The sequence below is a fragment of the Colius striatus genome, chromosome 9 (assembly GCF_028858725.1).
Source record: "Colius striatus isolate bColStr4 chromosome 9, bColStr4.1.hap1, whole genome shotgun sequence".
NCBI lineage: Eukaryota > Metazoa > Chordata > Aves > Coliiformes > Coliidae > Colius > Colius striatus.
The window spans coordinates 21,501,576-21,528,917 of NC_084767.1; the positions used below are offsets into that span (position 1 = coordinate 21,501,576).

At 52.2% G+C, this 27,342-nt stretch overlaps 1 protein-coding gene across 1 annotated transcript; it reads right to left on the reverse strand.

Annotated features, from left to right (window-relative positions):
- COL6A1 (collagen type VI alpha 1 chain) lies at positions 1-27,270 on the reverse strand. Its single transcript, XM_010209086.2, has 35 exons — positions 27,019-27,270; positions 26,150-26,279; positions 24,276-24,476; positions 23,808-23,967; positions 23,487-23,609; positions 23,375-23,395; positions 23,208-23,228; positions 23,064-23,108; positions 22,742-22,795; positions 21,870-21,914; positions 21,739-21,765; positions 20,806-20,832; positions 20,660-20,704; positions 20,350-20,403; positions 19,048-19,110; positions 18,592-18,654; positions 18,366-18,419; positions 18,241-18,276; positions 18,012-18,074; positions 14,945-15,007; positions 10,700-10,762; positions 9,892-9,954; positions 9,374-9,424; positions 9,253-9,288; positions 8,704-8,766; positions 8,153-8,218; positions 7,466-7,501; positions 7,086-7,122; positions 6,234-6,242; positions 5,225-5,358; positions 4,081-4,190; positions 3,612-3,795; positions 3,212-3,386; positions 2,769-2,798; positions 1-2,026 (listed from the first exon to the last, which is right to left on the reverse strand). Exons 1-35 carry the CDS (start codon positions 27,125-27,127, stop codon positions 1,416-1,418), a joined length of 3,072 nt encoding a protein of 1,023 aa, XP_010207388.2. The 5' UTR covers positions 27,128-27,270; the 3' UTR covers positions 1-1,415.
- Between the last annotated feature and the right edge of the window lie 72 nt (positions 27,271-27,342).

A 27,342-nucleotide genomic window follows, 5' to 3' on the forward strand; every position in this document is an offset into this window, starting at 1 on the left:
TGAGACTGTGGAAAACAATTTATTGGACAAATTTCCAAAGTGGACATTTTTAGTAAAACACAGGCATAAAATAAAACTAACACATACAATGGGTTTTTTTGGATACAAAGTAAAGAGTTTGGGGTGCTGGTACCTGGCAATCACCGTTGCTTTCTCAGAAAAGCATGAATTCATAGCAAGAGCACCAATGGAAGCGCTGAAACAAAATCTCACTCAACCAAACCACATCTTCAGCGTGGTCCTGGAAACAAGTGTGTAAACACCAAGGGGCTGTATCACCCACACAGCGATAGCACCTGTGTCAGTATTTCCATAGGGTGTCAGTTAACGACCCTGGCAGATAATGGCAGCCTTTCCCTTGACTTTGCTGGGCTGTGGGTGAGGCCCTAATTCAATGTATAGTACAGTTAGAGGGTTTCCTTAAGGCCCAAGTGTCTAACTCCTAGATGGTCCTATAGAAACGGTATTCCCCGAGAGCTCACTGGGAATTAGACAGCTTGGCCCTTTCGAAAAAAAAATTACAAAATCCCGCTAACTGGGCTCAGAGAGATGTTCCACATGGAGCTGGGACTAGAACACAAGTCATCAGGTTATTTGTGAGGTTCCTGGTTTCACTGTAGGACCATGAGATCAGTTAGTGACAGAGTGCAGTTACATAGCTTCTTCTAGGGTTTCCCCCCTCCCCAATGGCTGCTGTCCATCTGCCATTTGGTCAATGCCCAGCCTCCCTGCCCTGACTGAGAGTGGGAGCACTGAGGGATGCTCCACCACTCACCTCCACCCCAGCCCTGGGAAGTCAGTGCCCCATCTCATGGCACCAGAGACCAGAGACGTTTCCACCTGGCTTGGGTAGTGCAGTCCAGCCCTCCCCCAACAAGAAGGGGAGATAAGAACCAATCTTGCCAGTCATGACAATGATCCCCTCTCAAAGCTTGCTACAGTGTTGAACATTTCACATGAAGCACAGCATTGGGTTAGGACCATCATAAGCTGGGTAAGTGCTCAGAAAGAAGCAAATGAATGAAAAATACCTGTATTTGAAAAAAGCATAATCAGCCTTATGAGACCAGGCTAGTCCTTAGTGGTACAAAATTCCTCATCCTGATTCCCTCTTGGCAAAAACCAGTGGGATGAGGTTGCTATTGGTGTTCTGGCAGCTTTTTGCTAAGTGTTCTGGTGTTTGCCTGCTGTGGGGAGGGACAGGCAGTCGTGGGCAGGGAGGGAGGTGTGAGGCTAACAGAGCAGAGATGCAGATGACGAAGCAGTGGGAGAAGGAAGTGGGGGAGGCTGCGGCACTATGGCTATCTGCAGAGACGCGAGTTCCTCCGATTGGTCAAGAATACTGTTCTTTTTTTTTGGTTTTGGTTTTGCTGGTTTTCATTTTTTCTGGCCTTGGCAGAAGCCCACCCAGATGCTCAGTCAACAGCTATCTTCCTCGAGACAGTTTGGTAGAAGACGCCACGGAGCAGAGAGGTATAGTCAGGCACGCGGAAGAGGTGCCGCTCCCCATAGACCACATCATAATCTGCACTCTTCCCTGTGACCAGGACCCGGATGTTTGGCTCATTGGCTTGGCTGCCCACTGCCAGCACGTAGATCTCAATGCCAGCCTGCTGAGCTTCCTGCACGGCCCTCTCAATGGCCCTCGCAGTGATGCCTTGAGAGTGGCCATCAGAAAACAGCAGCACTCTCTTTTTTGCCCCGGCACGGGAGGAGCGCTGGTACAGCCCAGTGACGTACCGCAGAGCAGCATTGACATCCGTGGCATCATTAATGAACTCCATGTTGTCGATGGCTTTGGCAATGACTGTGTAGTTGTACTGGAACTGAGCTTCTACTTTCTGCTGGTTCCTGCCACTGTACTGGACCACTGAGACACGCACAGAGTCGTCAGCAGGCTTGCTGGCCTCCAGAAACCGCTCCGCCAGCCGCTTAACAAACTTCTTGGTGGTCTCAAAGTTCTTGCTCCCCACGCTGGTGGAGCTGTCCACCAGCAGTGTGATGTCTGCCAGCCCGGTGAAGGTGACTGCAAGGGGAAAGGCCCAGAGCTCATTATGCTGCATTTCTCCTCCTGTCTATTCCACACAAAGCTGATGAAGTCACCTACTGTCTCACAGGCTTCTTGCCTTGTCAAACTTGGGAAATCCCTGCTCTAGGTATTTGCTAGCTTGTCTTGCCTGCCCCTGACCCCAGTGCTGTCCTACGCTTGTCCTTTTACTCTTTAATTCCTTCTTTGATTTGGTTTACTACAGGGAACATTCCCATGTGCTTATCTAGCTTAGGTAATCTAGTTGATCTTGTTCCTTAAATACTGTACTGTCCTTACATGTCTGGGGAACCACTTCATCTCCTGAGACTATCTGCTTTCCATGATCAATCTGAGGACTGTATATGCTTCTGACTTGGAGGCGTACCCCACTAAATTCCTCCCTGTACTCAATTTTCAAACAGCTTTCTTAAATATTTGTCATGGTGCTAATTTTTCCTCATGTTCCCACTACCACTTAGCAACTGAGCTCATTACCTGCCTCACCTAAAGCCTGTGAGGGCTAAAATCCATCACAGTCTCCTCTCTAGGTTTGAGGTGCCAGAAAGGCTTTTCTCCCAGGTGCTTTATGCTATAAGTGCCTGATAAGACTTGCTTGTTTCTCCAGCCCAGGAGCCTCTCTGTTGCAAGAGGTCTCTAAGACAGACATTCACACAAACTCCCACTTCCCTCACCACAGCACTCACAACTCCTTTGTATGGCATGAGGAATCAATACTCACTTGGGCAGGTGTAGTCCGGACATTTCTTCTCTGTTAAAAAATTAGAAAGAGTCACGTCACCAATCACCTGCAGAAATCCCTTCTCCTACAGCTTCCCACAGAGCCACAGACCAGACAGCTGCTCACCTTGCTTGCAGCCGCATTGAGCAAGGCACTGTGCAAAGGCTATAAACACGCACCAGAAAGTGCAGAGGTGCATGCTTGAAAAATGCTGTAGGCAGAGATCTCCTGCAGCAGGAGAGGACCTGGACCTGTCTGCAAAGTGTTCTGAGATGTCCTTATCTCTTATTGAATTGAAGCTTGAACATTGTTCTCTTCCCTCAACACCTGCCTAAGAGCATGAGTGGGGAAAAGCAAAGGAGGGCAGCTTGCATTCCCCACCCTTTAGCCAAGGCAATCTTAATGACCTTCCTTTTTGCCTCCAGCTACTACCTTTCACCCACCTTGGCAGACATAAGAGGTGATGTTCTGCAAGAAGGTGTCATCCAGGAGCTCAGCGTAGTTGTCCCTTTGAATGGACAGTCCTGGCCTGGTTGGTCTGCTTAAACAAGCGATGTCATTCAGGTGGTCTGGATTTGGAGGTTTCCGGAAAATGTCACCTATCCCAAGGGAAACCACCTGCAGGGAAGTTAGAGTCTGTCACCAGATGGATGTCTTCACCATCTAATGCATTCATAAACTTGAACCCCCATCACTTTGTGAGCATGCTTCTAGTGACATGTGTCCCCCCTGCCCTGGCCTTGGGTAGCATAGGTGCTGAGACTCCCAGAAAGCCTGCACTACTCTGATGCCCAGCTCTGCTGTCGCTGTCCCCTGTGGCAGGCTGCTTCCCCGTGCCCTTACTGGAGTGACATCACACAGGGAGCTGAGTGGGGTAGGGTCCCGCAGCGTGTCGGAGCGTCCATCTGTAATGACAATGGCGACGCGCTTGTCAGAGGTAAATCTCCGCAGCAGGTTGTCCTTGGTGAACTGCAGGGCTTCTCCAGTGTAGGTGCCCCCAGCTATCCATTTCAGGTTCTTGACTGCCCTGCAAGCACAGACACCAGTAAGTCTGCAAGTCCTGTGCACCACAGAACATATATCTCCAACATGCTTGAGAGGAAGGGCAATATCCTTGTATGAGGCCTTGTGTGGAAAAAGTGGCAAGCTCCTTGGCCTCAGCACCACCTACAATGCCACCAACCTCTGCTTTCCACTAGAGAACATTTAGAACCCTTGCAGCTACAGGAACTGCTGCCTGGGAGATGCAGGATGGGAGTAGATGTCCCTGGGTCAGGTCTCTGTGTAACACGTTGAGACCTCACAGACTTACTGTTTGAGTGCCCCAATGTTGTCTATGTTGGCATCCCCCATGGCCACCAGCTCCTGCGTGTTGTCATGGCTGTACTGCACAACGCCCACACGGGACTCTCCAGCCTCAAACTGTTGGAAAAAACAGAAGACAGTTAGATATCTCAGGTGCCCCTGGAGAGCTTGGAAATCCTGCTGGTGGCTTGCACCAAATGCCTCCACGGCAGGCCCTGGTACCTCTTCTCTGCCTTATTCCAGGCAGAAGAAATCCTGACAGGAATGGTCCCCCAATATGAGGATCAATTTTATCAATCAGTCAATGAAACAAGACCCAAACCCAGGTTTCCCAGCTCAGTGGTCTCAACACAAGCCATTGTTCATGATAGGTGGCTAGGAATAGATCTTGTTTCAAAACCTCCCGTTTTCTTCCAAGACCTCTATTCTTTCTGCTTCTTTTTAGGCTCTTTGTCAGCCAGAGACCTGTGTGTGCTCACACAAGTGTCCAATGGCTCATGTGCTACAGATGCATTTGGTGATATCTTGAGGAAAGGCCAGATCCCAAACATCCAAATCAGAGGTAAATCCAATTTCCCACATATAGTGTGTTACCAGGGAAAGGTAGGAGAGTGAGCATTTCTGTCTTTCTTCAGGCCTCACTGCTGGGACAATATTGCTGTTTTGGGCTGAAAGGTCCTTTTTTAGTAGTATGCTTAACTGGTAAACTAAACCCAAGCTTGTTGTAGACAAGGGTACTTGGGGCATAGGCCTTCAGGGAGCTTGGGGAAGTTGCCACACAGCTAAAGTGTTACGTGCTCCAGCTGCCTGAAATGCTCATAGGAAAATGGAAGGGACAAAGAGATTGACTGATCAGGTGAATGCTTTATGAGTCATCTGCTCTGGGACATTAGGAAAGAGCTCACAGCCACAGTGGGCAGAGTCCCTTTGCCTAGGAAGAGGGATGTGCCTGTCTTTTGGATAACAAATTACTGTCTCATCTCCATCACTTTATGGATCTGGGAAGAATCATGATCCACCCCAGTTGCACAAGTGAAGCTCAGTCTGGGGAAGTTCTTTGGCGCAGAGGCATCTCTGCCTTTTTTTTGTGCTCAAGGTGAAAAATAAGCAAATGCACGCAAACACATCCTGGCACTTGGTGGAAATCTCACCTTCACACGCTCGTCCTTGCTCAGACGGTCAATGACTTTGACGATGAAGTCTTTGGCAATCTGGAAGTTCTGCAGGCCAATACTCTCTGAACTGTCCAAGACGAAGAGGAGGTCGACAGGACCACAGGTGCACTCTGCAGCGAGGCACAGGAGTGGAGTGGCTTGTGTTTTTTCTCTGAGCCACTCAACAAGAGCAGAGCATTTTGCAGGCTGCATACCAAAGCAAGCAGCTCTGATGTCTGCTCTTAGCCCTTCACAGGTAGGTACCTGTGTCTTGCCTGCCTACTGCAAAGCATAGTGTAAAATGAAGGAGCAAAATAGCTGCACGGGAGGCTTGAGAGACAGCTTACTGATTTTTCCATTTGCATTTTGCTCAGCACCCCTTGTAAGACACGTAGCATTTCCAAGCAGTGAGTACACTTAAACACCCAGTAATTATTCCAAAACCCATTTCCCTCATAACTCTTCTCACTTCTTCCACTCACTCAGCCCAGGAGGACAGAGGTCACACTGGTGGGCTGGGGGAGGCTGACTCAGCTCACTCCTCTCTGTCCCATGGCTGAGGGACATCATGAACTCTTGGCTTTTCCTTCTTGCTTGCAATCCCAACCCATCAGGACGGCATCAGAAAAAAACCCAGCACATTTCTCTGCAGACCAGTCCAGGATTTGGAAGGAGTAGGACAGAGTTGGATTCACAAAGTACCCTGAACTGATGTCCCTTTCAAATGCAAAAAGGGTGGAGAAAATCCGCCTGCAGTTTGCTGGCACTGGGCACCTCAACAACAGTCTTCCAGCTGCAGGATCTGGCCACAGCAGCCTCCAAATCCATACAGGGACCCTCAGAGAGAGCTCACTGCCTTTCCCTGCTTTGCTTATGCTCAGTTTTTTCCCCCTGGGCTCTCACCACCTCTCCATAGCAGAAGGCAAGGTGCAGGGAAAGGGAGCAGTGCAAGGAAGGAGAAAGGCTTGCAAATGTTTGCAGAGCAGCTTTGCCAAGTAACACTCACCACAGCAAGCTAGAGGAGAAGGGAGAGAAAAAGAGAACGTTGAAATACTTGACACAAGGGTTCTTCACATGCTGATGGAGACTAGTTTGTGTCCCAACAAGACATGTGGTCTGGACAACTCAGGCTGATGGAGGTTTCCCTCCTATTTGAAGTATCTAGATCTCTCTCCTGTTTCAGATTGTGATGCATTGCATGCAGCAGAGCTCTGCTTCTGCACACATTGGTGCACACACTGGTGCATTCTTATTTAAATAAAATCAATAGCTGTGCCTGGAGGGATTAAGTAAATCACCAGAATAGGGAGCTCAGACTCAGTTCCCTAACTATCCTGCATCCTTCCATTACTGGCCATGGGCCCCAAGCCCCCTTTGCAGCATGTGGGTACTGCTGCTTCCATAGGCAGGACACCCCAGAACAGACCTTTCTTTCCCAAAGGGGAAAAAAAAAAGAAATTGCAGAACAGTCCACAGAAAGATTTTACACAACTTTGCTCACACTTTCCATGGCAGGTAATTGTGTATGCACAGAGCCACAGACAGGCCCTCCAGCACGCACAAATAAGATACAGTTGCATGACCTGCTCTAGAAATTGAGCTGTAAGTCCCTTGGTCAAGAGAAGGACAGCAGTGTCCAAAAAATCTGCCTCTTTTGGGTTGAACAGGAGAGAACCTCCCTCCCTTCCCTCCCCTCCCTTGGCTTATTGACTTTAGTGTGACTTGTGGAAAACGATCAGTGCCCATGGCATCCCTCTGCCTAGGGATGACTATGCTTGCTGGGGCCAGAGAAAAAGCAACTACATCCTGCTCAGCAAGGAGCTGAGCAGGGCTGGAAGAGCAATCCAGGGATACTTACAGCACATCTTCATGATGATGTCCAAGATCTCACATTCCTGAAAACAGAAGGAAATAAGTGTTTGAAGAACAGCAAAGGTGGCTTCCTGGCTCTTAGGTGCTGCCCACCCCTGCCCCACTGCTGCTTTGTGCCCTTGAAGCATGTCCTGATCTGGAAATGAGTGGTGTGCAAGTGGGGCACATGACAGAGGGGACTGACTGATGATGGACTGGCACGATGGGAAATCCAGCCAGTGAGACTCATTGGGAAAGGAATAGGAGGCAGCCACCACCCAGCCTGGGAGCAAGAGAGTTCCCCAGCAGTGACTCCCTCCCCAGGCATCATGCAGGGTGGGGGAAACACAGACCAAGGGAGCAGAACCCTGATCCTGTCCCACTCACGTCTGGTCCTGGAGGCCCCACAGGTCCTGGTGGTCCCTGTCAAACAGAAGTGTGGAGAGAGCAGTTACAAGAGCAGCTGGTCCCATCTGTTGTGTACTCTGCCAGTATCTTGCTGAGCAATGCAGAGTCTGGAAAACTCTCCTGGCTTCTGAACGGATGCACTGAGCTTTGAGCAGGTACAACTGTGTTCTTGCATGATGCCCTGGGGCTACACAGGGCTGGGGGATGAAGACCTTCTTCCACACATGCCATGCCCACTGAGGAGGGAAGGCAAGCACACACCCTGTGTTTGACATGGCTTGACTGGGTGGTAGATGGATGGATGGGTGGATAGATGCCATTTGCTTGAAAGATGCCTCTCCTGAAGCCTCCAGGCCACGTCTCTAGCAAGTGGGGACTCAATAGGTACTGGAACACTTTCAGATTCAGGATGGCGACTCCAAAAAGCTGCTTGCCCTTACAGAACCTTATCATATAAGAATACTTTGCTCATGAAGAAGCACAAGTGCCTGTATTTTCTGTGCTGATTTGGGATGACCATGATTTCAAAGACCCCTTTACCAGGCTACAGGGATGGGTTTTCAAACTGCACTGCTTTTACCATGAATAGGGCCAAGCCTGCAGTGAGCCATGCTGCTGAGAACTCCATCAGCCCAGCACACAAGCCATGCCAAAGCCCATCCTTACCGGGCGGCCTTCAGGTCCTCTGTGGCCTTTCGCTCCCTTAATGCCTCTGGGACCAGGAGTTGGGTTCTGTAATGAAAACAAAAGCAAAATACACAAATTTGTGTCAGGGTGCAGCACTTTCCCCTCCAGATGCCTACTGAGCTCTGCTTGACCTCAAAATGTTATCCAACATGGCTGCACCCAGTTAGGATTTGGGAGGGTTGGGATGGAACCCATTTCACCATGCATTTCCCAGTCACTGGGGAAATGTCCCTCTACAGGACAGTGATGAGCCCAGGTGCAACCATTGGTGCTATCCAGAAGCATATAAAACCTTGCACAGATGATATCCACCTCGACCTATCAGATCTGGAAGTTTGCCAACGAAAAATGTAGGACACAAGATGAACATCTGGAGAGGCTCCCCTTTCCATCAGACACTCCTCAGCAGCAAAGGGCTTAAAGTCTGATGGCCTCTGACCCACAGGCAACGTAGTATTAAGAGACCCAGCCCAAAGCTCCTGAATGGTGTTCACAGGCAGAGACAATTCAATGCTGCACAGATTACGTACATCATCGCCAGGGTCTCCAGCTTCTCCTTCATCACCTTTAGGACCAACGTAGCCTTTTGTCCCCTGAAAAATAGTACAGAAGAGACTTCTGCATGGATGGTTGCTCTTAGCATGCTGAAGTCAGGGCTAGCATGCAGTGACCCTATGAGAGCTGGCTTGAGAAGGGGCTGGAGAGCAGCGTATAGACTCTCTAGCACCAAATTGCTGGTGAGGAAGACAGCTTCTTAGGTGGCTTTCAGTGCACTAGCACCCATTCAGCTCCCCCAGAGTGGCACTTCCAACTCCAAACTCTGGCTCCAGGGCTGCATGGGAGAACACTCAGCCCAGGCTGCTGCCCTTGTGTGTTACCACCAATGCACTAAGGCAGGACACTTCCAACAGAAGCATCCACTGCAGGAAGAGAAGAAATTCCCAAAAAAGAGAAGGGCTTTGGAGGAGCCAGTTGCTTCAGGCAGCCCATTTCACTATGCAGCTGATGGTGAGGCTCTAGGAGCCAAACCAACAGCCAGGGCAATTTCTGTTGGATGTATGAAGAAGCAGCACACTTACATTAATGCCAGGGTCACCTCTGTCTCCTGGTTGCCCCTGGGGATGAAGGAAAAAAAGCCTGTTCAGCTGGACAAGCAGAAACAATAGTTTTACAGTTTCAAAGTGGCACAAAAAATCTTACCGGGGCTCCTGGAAATCCAATTGTGCCATTCCCAGGTGGGCCATCCTCCCCCTGGAAAGGAATGGAGAAAGATGTGACATAACAAAAAGCAGACCCCTTAGATGGCATGGCAGCAGAATCTTGCCCTCCTTGATCAGTTTATCTCCACAGCAAAACATCTGTGTGTAAAACAGGTGATTGGTGGGTTGGACAGTGGTAAAAATGCCATCTCGCCCGTGTGTGACCTGCACAGCCACCAAGAGGAGAGTGACATTGTCCATCTGGATGCGTGGATGTGTCCACAGACTGGGAAGTATCAGTTCTCCATTGCTGAAAAATATATCCCAAAATATGTCTCTTGGAGCCTGCAGACATGATGCATATTAAACACAGGCTGCTTGCAATTTTCCCCCAGCATCTCAGCTATGTATGAATGTCATTTCTTTTCTCCCCAAGTTGGATCATGCTGTGTGTAAGAACCCGCCTCTCATGCATGCTTTCCACATGGCATGCAATCCCCTCACACAAACACTACTCACCCTCTCTCCCATCAGACCGGGGTCTCCAGGCAACCCAGGTGCTCCAGGCAATCCCTTTGGGCCCTGGAAGAGCAGAAGCAGCAGTCAAGCATCACACATAGTTCTTTGAGCTGGGAAGATGATGTCTTCTGAGGCAACCAGCTACCATCACGAGCCCATCACGTGAGGTGTTTTGCTTATACAAGAGCAATGCAAAGCCCACGGCTGGCTTTGGGATTCAGGTTCCTCCCTGTCCTGGAAATTGAATCTGCTGGCAGATTCAGGTGGTTGCACTCAAAGAGCAGCTACTCCCCAGCTTCTGTGATGGGAAGCCATGTGTCTTGTCTGTGGCTATTTGCTCTTCATGAAATGGCCTCTGGGGAGGTATGGAAAGAGGCAGCCATGGCCTTAAGGACCCGTGAGGAATCATGTAATCTTTTTGGTTGGAAAAGACCTTTAAGATCATCAAGTCCAACTACAGACCTCACACTGCCAAGCACACCACTAAGCCATGTCCCTCAGCACCAGGGGTGGGGACTCCACTAACTCCTTGAGCAGCCTGGGACAGTGTCTAACAACCCTCCCAGTGAAGAAATTTTTCTTAATCGCCAATCTAAAACCTCCCCTGGCACAACTTGGGTCTGTTTCCTCTTGTCCATTTCTTTGTCCCACATGCTTCAATGTGTCTGCCAGGAAGCTGGCACCTGAGTTTGTACCTACAATAGGTTTCCAGGATCAAAGGATTTGGGGACAGCCCTAACAGACATCATCTCCTGATCTTCCCGTCCTGCCCTCCTCACAGAAGATATGGTGATGAAACAGCACTGACCTCATTGCCACGTGGGCCATCGTCTCCTCTGTAGCCCTTGGGTCCTGGGGGTCCAGCCTCACCCTAGAAAACATAAAGAATTCTAACAATGGGGGTTTTCTTTTGCTACTGCTTCCACCCCGAAGGCTTGTTTCCTTCATTTTGTGATGTAGTGGGTGGGGGCATCTGCCTCATGCCTCATTCATTCATAAGTCACTTCCACCTTCTCCAGCTTCACAAGAAAAGATCTATTGATGGGGGTTAAGGCAGGTGTGAGGATGCTTCAGGACCTGTACCTGGCATCCCCCATGCCCCTCTGCCTTCCTCTGTCTGCACAGGCAGCAGCTCCCCACACTTCCTTACACTCTCCTTTCTTTGCAAATCTGCGTCAGAGGCGGCCCTGGCCAGGTCCCTGCTGAGCACGAGCCAAAGCAAAAAGCTTTCTGGGCCAAGATATGACACTGCAGGCATGAGTTGAGCACCACGTGCTTTTGGTGGCAGCTGGGTTGTGAGAGAGCAGCCTCCCAGCAAAGTCTCCAAGGCCCTAAAAGTCATTCCCCACCTCCACACCTCAGTTCAGTACAGATGACCTGGTGGGGAAGAGGATCAGGGAGGCAGGAATGATGCTTTCCAGCAGCAAAGCACAGCTGGGTGGCACAGTATCATCTCATCAGCTGTGACAGAGGTGCTTCTGGGGCAGAGAATGGTCCTTGGTACAGTATGTCACCCTGAAGGTGACACAGACCTTCCCCCACAGAGACTTCCTCCAGGCTTTGGGGCTCAGACACATCTGGGTTGCATCCAGGCTGTGGGAGGCCCTTTCATAGCTCCAGGGAGTTTCTGTCCTCAGGAGGCTGTAGAGCTCTGGCAGTGTGTGCTGGAACGGACCAAAGCTGTCACTCTGCCACAGCCCATCTGGGCAGCGGCTGCTCACTCCCTCAGATGCAGGGCTGGCCAGAGACAAGAGAGGAGGGGACAGGAGATTTTTTTTCTCCTCCAAGAGTTCCAGCAGATCTCAAAGGGAGCCTCTCCACCTTGTGCTCGATGCCAACAGCCATTTGCCAGGTTAACTTGCTAGGAGATTGGTAATGATGATCGTAACACTGGGTAATGATGCTCTTTCCCATGGGTTCAAATGCTCAAGTAAGACAACATCTTAGATGGAGCCGAGTGTACAACCGTCCCCTGGTAATGGAGATGACAGAGGCAGAGCAAGCCATAGCAGGAGCACATGGTGGCTTGGTCATTGGTCCCCCCAGCATTGCTGTTGCAGGGAGTGGGCATACTGACCTCCGAAATGTTTCCTGTGACAATACATGCAATTGCAGTGATCTCCTGGTAGCACTTGCTCAATGGCACCTGGGCTTCAGCATCATAGCAGTGCATGCCCAAGAGCTTTCTCCATATTTTCAGTGCATCAGTAGCACCCCTAAGGCTTCTGGGAGCTGCCCAGCTTCTCTCACCGCCCAAAAGCTGAGGAAGCTGAAATGCCCTCCAGTTGTCATTTCTGCACCTCTCTGCACAACAGCACTGGGGGAAGTTGGTGCCAAATCTCCACTCACACCACATGCACTCTTCTTCCAAGGAAATGTGTGCATGGGTGCAGAGGACTTAAAATTACAGCGCAGAGCATTAAACTGCTCAAAGGCATATGACCTTATTTCTGCACAAAAGCCCAGAAGAGAGAAAGTTGGGAAGAAGGAACAAGAACTCATGATCTTTCTCATCAGCCAGCGCTGGATCCATGGCACTCTTGGCTTGCGCTGGCCGTACGTGTCCTCACTGCAGCACACAACGCAAATCCCTCCTGGCCCTGGAGGAGTTTATGAGAATGCAGGATTTGGGTTGGGAAATCTTTAGCAGCTCCATGTTCACTACCCTTCTGGGCATGACAAGAACCTTGAGTGTGATGGGCACCATGGTCAGGAAGAGAGAACCATCACCAAACCCTTCCATGAGGATCAGGGGAAGAGTGTGCTGATCTTCAGCTTCTTGTGGACAGAGGACAAAAAGGGAGTCACAGGTTAGTAGGAGCCCTTTCCCTTTGCCAAGAGAAATACACTCCATGAGCCAGGGCTTGCAGATAACACAGCTTGAAAAACACTTGTGTTTGCCAGAGGCCTGCTCTTGCCCAAGCCCAATTACACATTTATTTTTAATTTGGCCAAGCAAAAGCATTCTTCCTCAGCTTACGGAAAAAGTGTCCTCTCTTCATGACTGCTTCTGAAATCTCCCTGGAGTGGTGGAGATGCTGAGGCAGTCTTTGGTCTGGGGAAGCATTGAAGCTGCTTCTGTAATACTTCCCTCTCTGATAGGGCTTTGATTCAAGTTCAGTGCTGGTGAGGGAAAACTGGTGGCCCACAGGCTTGGTGACAGCAGGGAGACCAGTCTTTTTCCTCCTCATTCCCCGCTGGTGAAGGCTGACTGGAGGCGAGATCTATTCCAGCCTGGCTCCCCACCATGCTAACAAAGCTTTGGCTCCCAGGCATCTCCACCTTAACTGGTGTCTTCTGCACAGTCCTTCTCCTGCCTTGGACCTGGAATGAGTCTCTACCACATGGAGAGTGGCTCCAGTCCTTCCTCCTTTGCTGCTGCCTGTTTGCAGCAACTATTATATGCACTTCTCCAAAGAGCTGCCTTCCTACCAGGGCCACCTCCCAAAACAACACCTCTCACTATGGCAGTCAGTGCCCAACAAGATGGATGCTGCCAGATACTCTTTGGTGGTCACAGGATTTCTGCTCAGCTACAGACAGTAGGATCTAGACAATCCTCCTGTGGGATTTGGTGTTCTTCACTAGTACAGGACAGGCTCAAAGGACACCCAACTCCAGGCACAACCATGGCATAAGCTTGTCCTCTCCCCAAGCTGTGGCACGGTGCAGGTCTGCTGTGGAGGTTACCTACACTGGGGGTAACATGAACACAATAGCAGCTGTCCTGCCCTTGAGATCTCCTTCTGGGTTCTTTAACACTTGGTCAGCCAGAAGGGAGTTCAAAAGCTGTCTCACTTCGTCTGCACGCTGGTCTCTAAACTTCATCTCCTGTAGAAGTCCCGCTCCACCAGTGCAGAAATGTTTAGAATCATAGAATTGTTTTGGTTGCAAAAGACCTTTTAGATCAATGAGTCCAACCACTGACCTTGCACTGACAAGCCCAGCATTAAACCATGTTCCTCAGCACCTCAGCTACACAGTTTTTCTGTATCTCTGGGGGTGGAGACTCCATCACCTCCCTGGGCAGCCTGTGCCAGTGTCCAACAACTCTCTCAAGTGAAGAAGTTCTTCCTAATCTCCAATCAAAGCCTACCCTGGAGAAACTTGTGTCCGTTCCCTCTTGTCCTGTCAGTCATTACTTGGGAGCAGAGACTGACCTGCACCACACTAAAAGCTCCAGTCAGGCAGTTGTAGAGAGTGACTGTGACCATGTCTCCCCTCATATTTCAATGCTACCATGTATCCTGGGCTCTGTCAAAACCCTGATGTTACGGATAGGAAGGGAGTTATCCCACTGAGCCCTTTCTGAGAGCAATGTCAAAACACACTCGCTCAGGCCATTGCAATTGATGCCATTGCCATGGAAGATGAACCCAGCAACACCTCCAGATCCAGAGCTATCAACTGGGAGCTAGGTACACTTTTGGGAAGAAAGAGCTTTTAAGCATGGAACAGAAGCCTTCCTCATGCTGAAGATAGACATCTCTGCTCTCCAGAAAGCCCATGGGGTCCAAGATCTGTTCCTTGAGGTACATGAGAACAAGCAGACAAGCAGAGCAGGAGGGCCAGGCCTTGCAGCAAGCAGACTTGAGGAAGGCTGGCTTTGGGACAGACTATCTCTGCAGATGCCAAGGGTGTCAGGGACATGGCCAGAGCTCCTCACTGACATGAGATGTCTTGTTGGCTCCCTTAATCGAGGCGAGCATGGCCTGGCCCCAGGCCTGAACATTTTGTGCATTGCTGTAGCTTGCAAGTGACAGTTTCCAAATATGCCAGACATGTTGACATCTGTTTTCCATGGGATTTGGGAAATGGTGTGGAGGTTGCTCTGTCCCCAGCCCAGCAGCCACGTCTCCATTCTTTTTAGCCTATGTTCATATTCTGGATTCTCCTAGAATCCCTTCCCCTCTTCATCAGCTTTGCAACCTGACTGGAAGATCCTGCCAACTTGTCTGAAGATCCTGCAGAATGAGTTAAGCCCCCTACCTGTCTCTCCCCGCCATCCCAGGTGCTTCCACCTGGGATCCAGGAGGTTAATCCAAGCTCTTACCTGGTCACCAGGTGGTCCGAGGGGTCCCTCCCGCCCTTGGTCACCGGGAGGTCCAGGCTCTCCCTGAAAATGCACACAGAAGGTATGAGAAGCTGAAAGAGGGACAGGCGTAGGGAGCAAAGGGCCCTGCATGCCACGGTGCAGCAGGGTTGCAGCACTGTGAGCATATGCTGGTCAGAAACGGAATCAATCCAGGCAGTGAAGTTTTGGACGCAGATTCAGGAGTTGGGTAGGAAATTATCAGAGGTGTGGAGACAGAAAGGTGGGCTAGCCTGGCTACCTTGAAGCCAAGAAGATAGCACTAAGAGGAAGATCTTCTGAAGAATGAGAGTGCTTGCCTCTGGGTAAAATGTTTCAGCCCATTTTGAGCCAGAAGAGCAAATGCCTGGAGAGATCCATTTCTAAGGGCTTCTGCAGATATGCAGACCTGGCCTTGGCCCCAAAACCATGCCTTTCCCAGCCACACTCCACAGCCATGGTTGCCTTCCTGGAGCAACGTCTGCACTGAGCAGTCTACATGGATAGGAGCTGCTGTTCTCATGCATGGGCGGACTGTAGGCTAGCAGCCTCCTTCCTCCACTCCCTCTTCCTCCAGCCTTCCATCCATGTGGAGGTAAGGAGATTTCCAGGAGATAAGGACAAACGTCGTCAGTTCTCACTGCTCATGCTCTCCCTTCTCTGCCAACACTCAGCACACTGAGCCAGATTAAGGGCTGTTTGCAGAGGAATGATAGCCCAGGAGAGTCTGGGAAACCTGAGTCTGGGGAATCTTTCACCCTCAACAGCTCTAAGAGAAGGAGGTCATAGGATCACAGAAGCATTTGAGTTGGAAAAGGCCTTTAGGATAATCAGATCCAACCACTAACCTCACACTGACAAGTCTGCCACTAATCCATGTGCCTCACCGTCTCAGCTATGAGGCTTTTCAATATCCCCAGGAACGGGGACTCCCTCATTCCCCCTGGACAGCCTGTGCCAGTGTCTAACAACCCTCTCAGGGAAGTTCTTCCTAATCTCCAAACTAAACCTTCCCTGAAGCAACTTGTTGCCTGTAGCTTGGAAGCAGAGATCACGCCCCACCCTTGGACACAATTTCCTGTCAGGGAGTTGCCAAGAGCAAGAAACGTCTCTCTTCGGCCTCCTCTTCTCCAGGCTGAACACCCCCCAGCTCCCTCAGCTGCTCCCCATCAGACTTGTGCTCCAGACCCTTCCCCAGCTCTGGTGCCTGTCTCTGGACACTCTCCAGCCCCTCAATGTCCCTCTTGGAGTGAGGGGCCCAACACTGAACACAGCACTCGAGGTGCAGCCTCACCAGTGCCCAGTACAGGGGCATAATCACTGTCCTGGTCCTGCTGCTCACACTAGTGCTGATACAATTCAGGATGTCCTTGGCTGCCTTGGCCTCCTGGGCACACTGCTGGCTCACGTTCAGCTGCTGTTGATCAACCCCACCAGGCCCTTTCCCTCCAGGCCACTTTCCAGCCCCTCTGCTTCCCTCTGCTTCACTTTCCAGCCTGCAGTGTTGCATGGGGTTGATGTAGCCTAAGCGCAGGACTTGATCTCCAAGGTCTGGACATAGCTCAGTTCCACTTTCACCTACCTACTGTGGAAAGGGATAGCCTTCCACCAGCCTGGCAGAGCTGTTTCTTAACATGGGAGTGTGTCTGCCAGACCCAGCTGGCTCCAGGGAACCTGCCCCATCTGGACCCATAGCCAGCAGCAAGCAAGCCAGGGAGGCAAAAGGAGAGCCAGGAGGCACAGCCTCTCATCCCTGCAGCCCAAGGGCTTTCAGCAAGCTCCTGACAATCCATACAAAAGCTTTTTCCACTGCAAAGTGGAGTGATTACACCCTTATGGGGCTGCACCACAGCCAAGCACAGAGCTTCGCACCTTGCAGCTGAGCCACCTCCAAGATCAGCCAGCACCAAGTGCTGCAAGATAAGTATTTTTGTGCAAGGTGCTGCTCTGTTTTCAGCCCTGGGATGTGGGTCCAGGCAGCTCATGGGAAGGGAAGTGCTCAGAAACTCCCCATGACAATCACACCTGACTTAAAATTTTGAGAAAACCCCTTGAAAGCTTGGTGACCTCAAGTTGTTTGCAAGCTAGAAACTTCTAGAGGCCTAAGACAAACAGTAAATATGAAATAACTTCCAAAGGGCCCTGAGCACCAGTGGAGACTTTTCTGGCGAGGTTACGCAGCCTCCTGCTTGGAAGGAAGCAGCTCATCATCTGCTGAACAATTTAACTCCATAAGCCTTCTCTCACACACATCTGCCCCACACACTATGTGCCCAAGTGGTAAACAGGAAGGGGCAGCTGCTAGCAGACCCTCACCAGAGTCCCTCCTCAGGGCCCACCTCTGCCCCCATGATGATTTGGGGGCGAGTATGGGCTGACCTCACTGCAGGGACAGAGGGAGAGTGGTATGGTGGCGGCCACCCAGCAGTGCTGCGATGTGGATGGCCACCCACTAGGATGCTGCTGCTGGATGCCCACTTGTGCAGCAGCACCCTTTGGACCTCCCTGGCATGTGTGGCACCTTTGATTCTTGTCCCATTTATCCTGGCTTGTCCAGGGCTCCTGCCAGTCCCTCCCATGCTCACACTCAGTGACTCACACTCAGCAGGCAGGAAAAATACTTTTCTAGTGACTCCCACCCAACAGGGGAGGGAAGTGCGTTCACCCTCCCATCTGCACACATGCATGCCCTCCTTCCCAAGTCACTGGTGCCCCAGTGCAGCCCTCGAACATCTGGATGAGAACACCTTCTCTCTTTACTCTCCATTGATTGGTTTTGCAGCTGTGAGGTAGGGGCTGACCCCTCTCTGCCTGCTCTTGGCTCGCTGGGCACAGTCTCATCTGGGTTTTGTCTTTTTAGGAGTGTAAAGGGGCAATTGCTGGGGGAAAACAATAATTCCCTCCTGGCCTGGCAGATAAAGGTATCCAGCTTGCTTGCTGGCCCACAGGCTGGTGCACTTAGCCACCGGACAACTATTTCTCATCCCTAGTTACCAAGCATGCACCAATAGCAAGCAGATGTCAAAAGCCACCCCACAGATGCAGTTACCGGCTCTCCTCTCGGTCCGCGGTCGCCCGGTGAGCCTGGAGGGCCTCTTTCTCCATTGCTTCCCTGCAAGGTGAGAACAGGAACACAAAATCAAGACCTGCTCACAGCAGCAGAGCACTCCTTCACTACCCACCTCAGAGCAGGATCAGCCCTACAGCCCTACCTGTAAGGTACCAGCCCCCGCCCATGCCCTGCTGGTGGGGTGCCCAACAGCAGTGCCTCCACTTACCCGTTCTCCAGGAGGACCATCTGCGCCTGGAGCACCCTGTGGAGAAACAACGGGGGTGATCAGGCAGTGGAGATATCTGGCAAGTACACACAGGGGATTAGCTGGGGCTTGGGCAGAGTACTCACCTCATCACCCGTCTCTCCTGCAGGCCCAGGCTCACCCCGGTTCCCAGGTGCGCCCTGGGTGAGCAAGACACAGGAGTGCAAACAGGACAAATCAGCAGGTTTCAGAGCAAAGCCCTGCATGCTTGCAGAGTCTTGGGTGAGCTCTGCTTGGAAGCCGAGGCTGGTGTGGAGCACCTTTCCCTCTTGCAGAGGGAAGGGGATGCTCCCACCTGGGCGTTTCACTCACCTTCTCTCCGGGGCTGCCGGGAATGCCTTGCCGACCAGGTTTTCCATCGTCCCCAGGCTCCCCCTGCATAAGGACACACAGCACCATCAAGACTGCACCCAGCACAGGAGCCCTGGTGCACCCCAAAAGCCTCTTTCTGGGCTGTAGTCTCTCCCTGAGAAGTTCCTTATCCCCAGCAGACTCCCAGCCACTCCACCTGCCCAATGTGAGCCACCTTTCCACAGCAACCCCTCAATATCCTGAGGCTGCTCATGCCGGGTTTGTGGGCACCCACTAACCTCAGGCATGTCGGGAGTTACAGTGGCTGGATCTTACTGTGAGTGACTGGCAGCATCCTCTGGTACCTGCTTGCTTCCAGGCAGTGCCAGTGATGGGTTGATTACCATCTCTCCCTCTTGCAGGAAGCAGAGGGGTACCAGCACCCGTCCTTCTGTGTAAGGCTGGGTAATGGCTCACCTTCCCTCCCTTGGCTCCATAAGCACCAGGGTCTCCCTTTGGTCCAGGCGGGCCTTGAGCTCCCTGTTGAGAATAAAGACAGCACCACTGAAACCCAAGCTGGTATTGCTATCTGTGGGAAACTGGGCAAAGACTGAGCATCACAGAATTGAAAATCATTTTGGTTGAAAAAGACCTTTAAGATCATTGAGTCCAACCACTGACCTCACACTGCCAAGCCCACCACTAACCCATGTCCCTCAGCACCTCAGCTACACGGCTTTGCAATATCTCCAGGGATGGGGACTCCACCGCCTCCCCTGGGCAGCCTGTGTCAGTGTCTAACAACCCTCTCAGTGAAGAAGTTCTTCCTAATCCCAAATCTAAACCTCCCCTGACACAACTTGAGGCCATTCCCTCTTGTCCTGTAGCTTGGGACGAGAGACCAACTCCTCTTCAGCCACAATCTCCTTTCAGGGAAATGCAGAAAGTGAGGTCTGCCCTCAGTCTCCTCCAGGCTGAATACTCTCAGTTCTCTCAGTTGCTCCCAATGAGACTTGTGCTCCAGACCCTTCCCTGCTCCGGTGCCTGTCTCTGGACATGCTCCAGTCTCTCAACATCTTTGTTGTACTGTGGCAGCCTGGCCTGCAGCTCCCCTATCAATGGGATAGACAGGAGCAACACAGAGATGATGCAGAGCTTTCACACTGTTGAGCTGTGCAAGCAACACTGCAGCCACATTGCTGAAACCCTGCAAAATTGAGTGTGTTTCTGCAGCTCAGAGGAAAACAGTGGAAAACGCAGTTGTTGGGCTGCTGTGGCTGGACTGCAGCAATAAAAGTGCCACCATGGATATGCCATCCTGCGAGCACAGAGACAAGTGGGGAAACTGAAGGAATGCAACATGAAAATAATGTTTTCCAGAGCCCTCCTAAAATCCCCCACATGTTGTAGGTGGCTGGTCTCAGCAAGATGAAATTGGTTGATCCTGGGTTTGCCCCTCTGTCCTGGAGCTTCTCCTTGATGAGTTCTCTGGCCAAACACTCCCCCAGCATGCTCACCATGGGCAGTTTCATGCAATGAGGGACAGCTTCCAGGCAGGGATAAGGCAGAGTGACCAGGGCCACCCCCAAGGTGCCACGCCTGGGGTGAGCATTGCATCTCTAGAGGCATATTTCCAAGTGTGGCAGCTCCCTCCCAACAGCTCCCTGTCTCCCTCTCAACAGCTCCCTGTCTTGTGGGGCTCCTCATTTCCATATGATATCACGGTAGACTCGCTGTACCAGTTCATGCACATGCAAAGGGCATCCACAGGGTACATACATCAAATCCAGGTGAACCTTTGCAGCCAGGTAACCCAGGGTATCCAGCTTCACCCTGTCAGACAGAGCAGAGGGTTCCATGAGTGGTGCCCAGGAGGAGACCCCATCCATCATCCCAGAGCTCCAAAAGAGACATCCCAGAGCCCCACAAGGGACATCCCAGCCCTGTCACCAGCTGGTGGATGGATGGCCCTGAAGGAGGCCCACATGGGACACTGGCTTTATTCTGAGATAACCACAATGGTTTTGGAGGGATGTCTAGGCCAAAAAAGCCAAGGTGTTCAGTTTAAGCAAGTTGCCCTGGAGCTTACCTTCATGCCATCAATGCCATCGATTCCACGCCTGCCCTTCTCACCCTGCAATGCAGAACAGAGGCCATGAAGAAGTGATTTCCAATGACCCTTTCTCCCCCAGGCATTAGACAGAAAGAATAAATAGTCCAAAAGCAGAGGCTGACCTTGGCTCCTTTGGATCCTCTTGAGCCCTGTGAAGGGAAGGATAGAGGTGTTAGGCCCTATGATGAGCAGATCCAGCCTCCCACCACATCATGGTCACCACACTAACTCAGTCTTTGGGCTTAGGCCTTCACTATGCCCCTGCAGAATGCTGGTCTTTCTCCTGTCTGGCTGTGCCCTGAATCCCAAGGCTGCATCAGGCAAATGGGCTGCTCAGTTAGAGCCCACTCCCAGTGGTGCTGGTGGGAGGAACGGATGCACAGGAACGGGCACACACCAACCCCAATGCTACAGGGCACTCTGGGCTAATCAAGCAGGCAACACAGAGACACCTTTCCCCTCCAATCACAGAATCATGATAGGGACCTCCAGAGCTCATCCAGTCCAATCACCTGCTAAAGCAGGCTCCCCTTGATCAGAGGGCACGGGAACGCATCCAGGTGCGTTTGGAAACCTCCAGAGAAGGAGACTTCACACCCTTCCTGGGCAGCCTGTGCCAGGGCTCCCTCACCTGAACAGCGAAGAAGTTTCTCTTGGTGTTCCAGTGGAACTTCCAGCTTCTGCCCATTACCCTTTTTCCTGTCCTGTCACTGGCCACCACAGAAAAGACTGGCCCCATCTTCTCAACATCTGTCCTTTAGGTATTTGTGAGCATTGGTAAGGTCCCACATCAATCTTCTCCGGGTTAAACAGTCACAGGTCTCACAGCCTTTCTTTCTCAGAGAGATGTTCCAGTCCCCTCATCATGTTGGTAGTCCTGCACTGGACTCTCTCCAGCAGTTTCCTGTCTCTCTGGAACTGGGTAGCCCAGAACTGGACAAAGGACTCCAGATGTGGCCTTACTAGGGCAGAGCAGAGGGCAAGGAGCACTTCCCTCAACCTGCAGACCACACTCTCCTTCATGCATCTCAGGATCATGTCCCTGCTATCCTCACCTTCTCTCCTCGACTTCCTTTGTCACCCTAGAGATGAAAGCAGAGAGAAAAATGGGAGAATGAAAACACTTGCAGCACAAAGCCTGTGGCTCACCTGGGAAGCATGCCCCTGATCCTACAGCCACACGTACCTTCATTCCTTGGTAGCCCACCGGTCCCATATCCCCTGGCCTGCCCTAGAGGACACAAACACAGTGTTAATGGAGGCAGACATTGTCACCACTGTTGCCATAGTTCAGTTTCCTCCCAGGTTCTTGACGTGGGGCTTGGGCCTGGGCCTCCTGCAGGAGGCTCTCCTGTGAATATGCTCCTTGTTTGCCTGGTTGAGGAGCACAGGATTGTTGTGAGGGCAGAGGAGACCTGCCTTCACCCCAGCCACCTCCGCCTCTTCTTGGGGGTAAGGGAAATGGGTCTTCGGAGACAGACACATCATCTGGGATAAAAGGGAAGGGCAGGAAACCCTTGGGAAGGAAAAAGCTGTGTGTGAATGACATGGGGTTTCCAAAATGAGAATGAACAGGCTGAGTAACTGCACTCTCACGTCTATGGGAAAAATGCACCTCCTAAAAATAAGCGTACCCAGGAAAAAAAGAGGGGAGGAGGAGGGAAATAGTTTCCTCACACTATTAGTTTATTGTTTACCAAAGGTTTCCCTGTAACACTGCTGTTCTTGTCATGTCAGAGGACACGGGAGGGAGCCCAGAGTCCACCCCTGGGCTGGCATACATGAGTCACAGATGTGTCTTCCAGGAGGAACGGCTATTTTGGGTAAGGAACAAGGAAGCCTTGTAGCAAGAGAGGAGGGGTCCACCCCACTGCTTGCCAGGAGCCGCTCTATCGGCAGAGTGGCTGCAGAGTGGGACAGCTGCCTGTGACCCCACTGACTGCTCTCCATGGAGGGATGCAGATGCAAGGGCTGGTGAGGCTGTGTCTAAGGGCTCTGGCCAGAACTGGCCAAAAAATAGCCCCTGTGCAGAGTCATCAGGACCAGTTATTTACTTACTGGGTCTCCAGCCTCTCCTTTCTGGCCAGGAAGACCTGGCTTGCCTCTTTCTCCCTGCAATACAGAACAGAAAAAAAGTTAGCTTGCTGTTCCCAGGATTAGAACGACAACCTGTTGAAAGGAGATCAGGGAGGGTGGTAGCAGAATGCTCCATGGATCTGGGGAGCAGATGATGCTAGCCATATGCGAGCATGGTGTGTGGGTCCTCATCCACCTCTTCATGGCAGGTGCCGAGGACACATACGCCGTGTGTCTCTGAACATCCCCAGTGAGCTTGTCCCACCACCCTAGTCCCACAGCACAGCCACAGCTCGTCCCTCACCTCATTGCCCGGGTCACCAGGTGGTCCAGGGGGCCCTCGAGGAGGCTGTGAGAGAGTGGTAAGGGTTAGAACAGACACCACGGCATGGCCCAGAGCTACAGGGATGTGAGGAAAGGGAATGGAGGGCTCAACAGCCTGACTTACCTGGCACTCAAAGGAGCAGCACTATCCAGAGAGAAGGGGAAAATAGCATTAGAGGCAGTGGGCAGCCTGCAGGGCACACCTGTGCCACCAAGACCCTGCTTGGATGTGGGTGACCCTCAGGGGTCAGGTGAAGGATCAAGGGGATTGGAGCTGCAGGGGACACTCACCGATTGCTCCGTGTTAACTTTCTGCAAGACAAAAAAGCAAGAGATGATGTTTGAGAGGGAGGGGTGAGCCTGGGGAGGGAGTGAGCCCAGGGAGGTGGTGGGCAGCACTCACAATCATGTCGATGATGGTGTTGATGGTTTCCTCCACGTCGAGCTCCCGAGTCGGCTTCAAGCTGGTGGCGGTGAAGTTGCGGCGGTAGGCATGGTCTGTGGCGATGATGTTGAGCCGCTGGTCCTAGGGTTGGGGAGAGCAGTGTGAGACCAGCGGGCACCCACGCAGAACTCATCCCCAGAGACCACCCTAGGGACCTGTGCCCTCCCTCTGGAGAGGGGCTCCAAGGGGCACTCAGAGTCTCCTTTGCATTGCTGAGGATCCCATGGGCCCACTCGGAACCCCTGCAAAGAGCATCGCTGCTTGCTGCATGGTCCCTACCAGGTGGTTGGGAGAGATAGCGACAGAGAACACTTTGATCCCCAGGTGTTTGGCTTCATTGGCAGCATCATCCAGGCCTCCACAGGGCTCTTTGTACCCTTCCAAGGGGTGTCCATCAGTCACCACAATCAGGTATTTATTCTCCTTGTGATGGGAGCCACTGCAAGAGTTTAAATGTAGGATTTAACGTTGCAAAGATTTAATAGGTTTATCTGGAGAAGAATGAGTTGGGCATCTCTGGATGCCCAGCCCAGGCAGTGCCCCAGCCTGTGGTCAGGGCATGCCTCATCCCAGCAAAGCCAGAGCACCAGCAACTTGCCACTCCTGTGCCTACATGACCTCCTCTCCTGCCCTGGGGATAGCTCTGCATGGTGCAGGGTTCTAGACATCCTAACCGAGCAGTTCCCACCCTCCATCCACCATGGCCATGCCGCCAGCCCTCCACCTGCCCTGGCCCCGCTGCCTTACCTGATGAGCAGCTCCTCTATGCCCCGCTTTATGGCACAGTCAGTGTAGGTGCCCTTGCCAATGTAGTTCACAGATGAGACACGGTTCTTCAGTTCATCCCGGCCACTGGGCATCGAGGTGAGGCTCTTGATGAGCACGACCTCATCGCTGTAGTGCAGGGCTCCAGCATTCCACACCAGGTTGCGGTCGCAGCGGTAGTACCTGCACAGACACACCAGGACACATGCAAGATGTAAATCCTCTGCCAAACATCACAGGGCTTTTTGAGAGCTCCCAGCTCTTCCATGAGGTCGGGTTGGGGTTCATGTGCAAAGCCTAGCCAGGGGAGCAGGATGGTCAGTTTGGGAGGGACAAGGGTGCAGCTGGTGGGTGTCTGCAAGGATCAGAGCATTTGGCAGAGGGGCTTCAGTGGCTGAAGAAGGAAATGTTGAGCCAGTCAGTCAGATGCGTGTGTGCAAGGCAGGTAACCACCAAAACACCTGCCCAGGACTGCAGTGAGTTCTCCTCTTAGGATCCATTAAAATCAAAGAGGGATGCCTCCCCCTGATGGACACTCTGACTGAGGGACAAGTGGGTGTTGTGCACTGACACAGCCTATGCCTGTGGTTCCCTGTAACAGGGGCATCACCACTACCTCTGCTTTGGCCAGTGCCCCAGCATGCATCTTTTCAGCATGCTGGGGCAAATCCCTGAGGGGTGGGGTTGCACAGCTTCCTCTCTTCCCCAAGCTCATTTTCACTCTGCTCAGCAGCACTTTTCCCAAAGCCACCTGAACATTGCTTGTCACTCTCCCCTCCATCCCACCTCTGCCAGCTGCCTTGCCACCACCCATGCCATCCATGCCATGAGTGCCTGGCAGTGCAGCAGACACAGCAGTGGCTTGCGGAAAGATGTCTCCAGAGCAGCCAGAGAGCAGCAAATTGGGCACAGGGCTGTTTGGAATGGGCTGAGGAGATCCATCCCTCTGTCTGCAGGCAGCAGGGGCTTTGCACAAAGCCAAGCCCCTTGGTTAGGAGAGAGTCCTGCTGCATCAGTAGAGGCCTGGTTGTTCCCGAGCACAAGGCTCCCTGTCATTCAGTGCCTGGTAAGGTGGCTCTTCTGTCTGGGCAATGGGTGGGTGAGTTGCTGACACCCTTCACTCTGTCTTGAGATGGGAACCTTGCCCCTCCAGCTCATGAAGCACTGGGATATCCCTCTGGGCACCTGCAGATATCTCCTGCTGCCCCAAGGACCAGGACTCACATGCCTCCAGGACTCGTGGTGCTCCCATGCATCCTTGATCACCTGCCAGCAGGCCTTTGCCTCCCGCTCTTCCCAGCATCACCCCCTCCAAGGTCTGGGAGCTTTGCTGCCCTTGAGTGCCCTCACCATGGGAAAGTTGGGGTTGGTCCTGGGTTGGTGGCAACAAGTATGGGTGTGGAGAAGGCAGGTAAAGGCCTGGGCAGTGGAGTGGATAAAGAGTACACCACAGGGTCCCCAAAGCTGGGTTCAGTGTTGCAGGGTGCTCATGAGTGCTGAGTTTTAACATCAGAGGTGTCCTACCGTCACCCAGGCACCTGGGCTGTCCTGGGCCTGAGCAGCCTGTGGCATGGTGATCAGCATCACGTTGGCCCCATAGAACAACCACCCAGAGGTGGTGGGGCAGGAACGCCATGCTGCTCCATGTCTTTCCCAGGGCAGGCACAGGCAGCCCTGTTAAAGGCATGGACGGAGCAGAAATGGGGCGGCTGTGGGTTGAGAAAGGGAGGAGATGCTTGCCCTGCCTCCCTGGCATTCCTGCTTGCTTCCTCTCCCTCCTTGGATGGGCTCAGAGAGGTCTCACCATCCCAGGCTCCATCCCTACAGCAGCCTGCCCAAAGCCCCAGGAGATGTACCTGTTTGTCAGCTTATCGATGAACCGGTTGGTGAAATCTTTCACTTGGGCAACCAGGTCCCCAAAGGGCTTCACCCTCAGAGCGACGCTCTCAGAGGTGTCCAGGACAAAGAACAGGTCCACGGGGCAGTCTGGGAAGCAGTGGAGAGGCAGGAGTGGGCAGGTGGTCCCACTGCTCCCCCTTCCAGCTCGGGCTCCTGCGCCTGCAGCCCAGCTCCCCTCCTCGTGGACGCCCAGACCTGCCACATCCTGCCCCCACGAGACACACGAGCACATGTGTGAGTCAGGTTACTTGTTTCTGCTTTTTGGCATTAAGGGTAAGCTGGATCACGCAATATTCAGAAAACATCACTTTATGGCATCTAACATCTTCCTATTCATTTTTTTCCTCACATTCTTCGCAAGACTGATACCAGTTATTACATAAAACAACGTGAGGCTGCAGCAACCACTTAAAAAATAAATCCAGGACATCATAGCCATTAATGCAATGAGAAACTAACTTTGTGACACATCCTTATACACATATCACTGCAGAGGAGAGCAAAAATGAAAATGCCTCCTAGCAGCCAGTGTCAAATCAAAATATTTCAGAAAGCTAAACTGGTGTCAGTTGTTATCCCCCTGTCCTGCTTCCCAGTGCTACCGGTAACACCTGAAAAGACAGAGACAGGGAGAAAGAGCCAAACCCCATTAAAGTTTTGGTACGTCACGCAGATCGTCCCTAAACCCACAACTCTCCCCCGAAACGTCCCAGCAAAGCAGCGTCTGCGTGCAGCCGTGCAGGCGCCCGGCCAGGAGGGACACGGCGGCCGGGCGCCTCTGCTGCTCCGGGGAGGGGAAGCACCGCGGCTCGCAGCCTGCCCTTACCTTCTGCGTTTGCAACCCGGGTGGTGATTTCTGTGCGCTGAGCCCACGAGCCACCACCCAAGAAAGTTGCCGGGAGTAGCAAAGTGATGAGAAAGTCTCGCAGCCTCATTTTGCCTGGTTCAGATTGCCATCCAGCTGGATCGACGGGGGGAGAACAGAGAACAGCAGCGAAGGAGAAGCCGGCAGCAGAGAGGCCTCAATCCGGAGGCAGGAGTCGCTGAAGATTTATTTTTTTGCCACTTCCCCTTGGTTTCCGTGGGAGAAAGAGCAGGCAGGAGGGTAAGGGTGAGGAGGAGACTTCTCCAGCCTAAAGAGGGAGGGATC

What these genes read in the sequence shown, in the direction of transcription:
- COL6A1 (XM_010209086.2), bottom strand. Translation starts at nt 27,127, where the DNA reads ATGAGGCTGCGAGACTTTCTCATCACTTTGCTACTCCCGGCAACTTTC. An exon ending in CCGGGTTGCAAACGCAGAAG is followed by an intron (nt 26,280 to 27,018) that starts GTAAGGGCAGGC and finishes ACTGCTTCCCAG; the next exon opens with ACTGCCCCGTGGACCTGTTC. An exon ending in AAGGAGAGGCTGGAGACCCA is followed by an intron (nt 21,915 to 22,741) that starts GTAAGTAAATAA and finishes TGTGTCCTCTAG; the next exon opens with GGCAGGCCAGGGGATATGGG.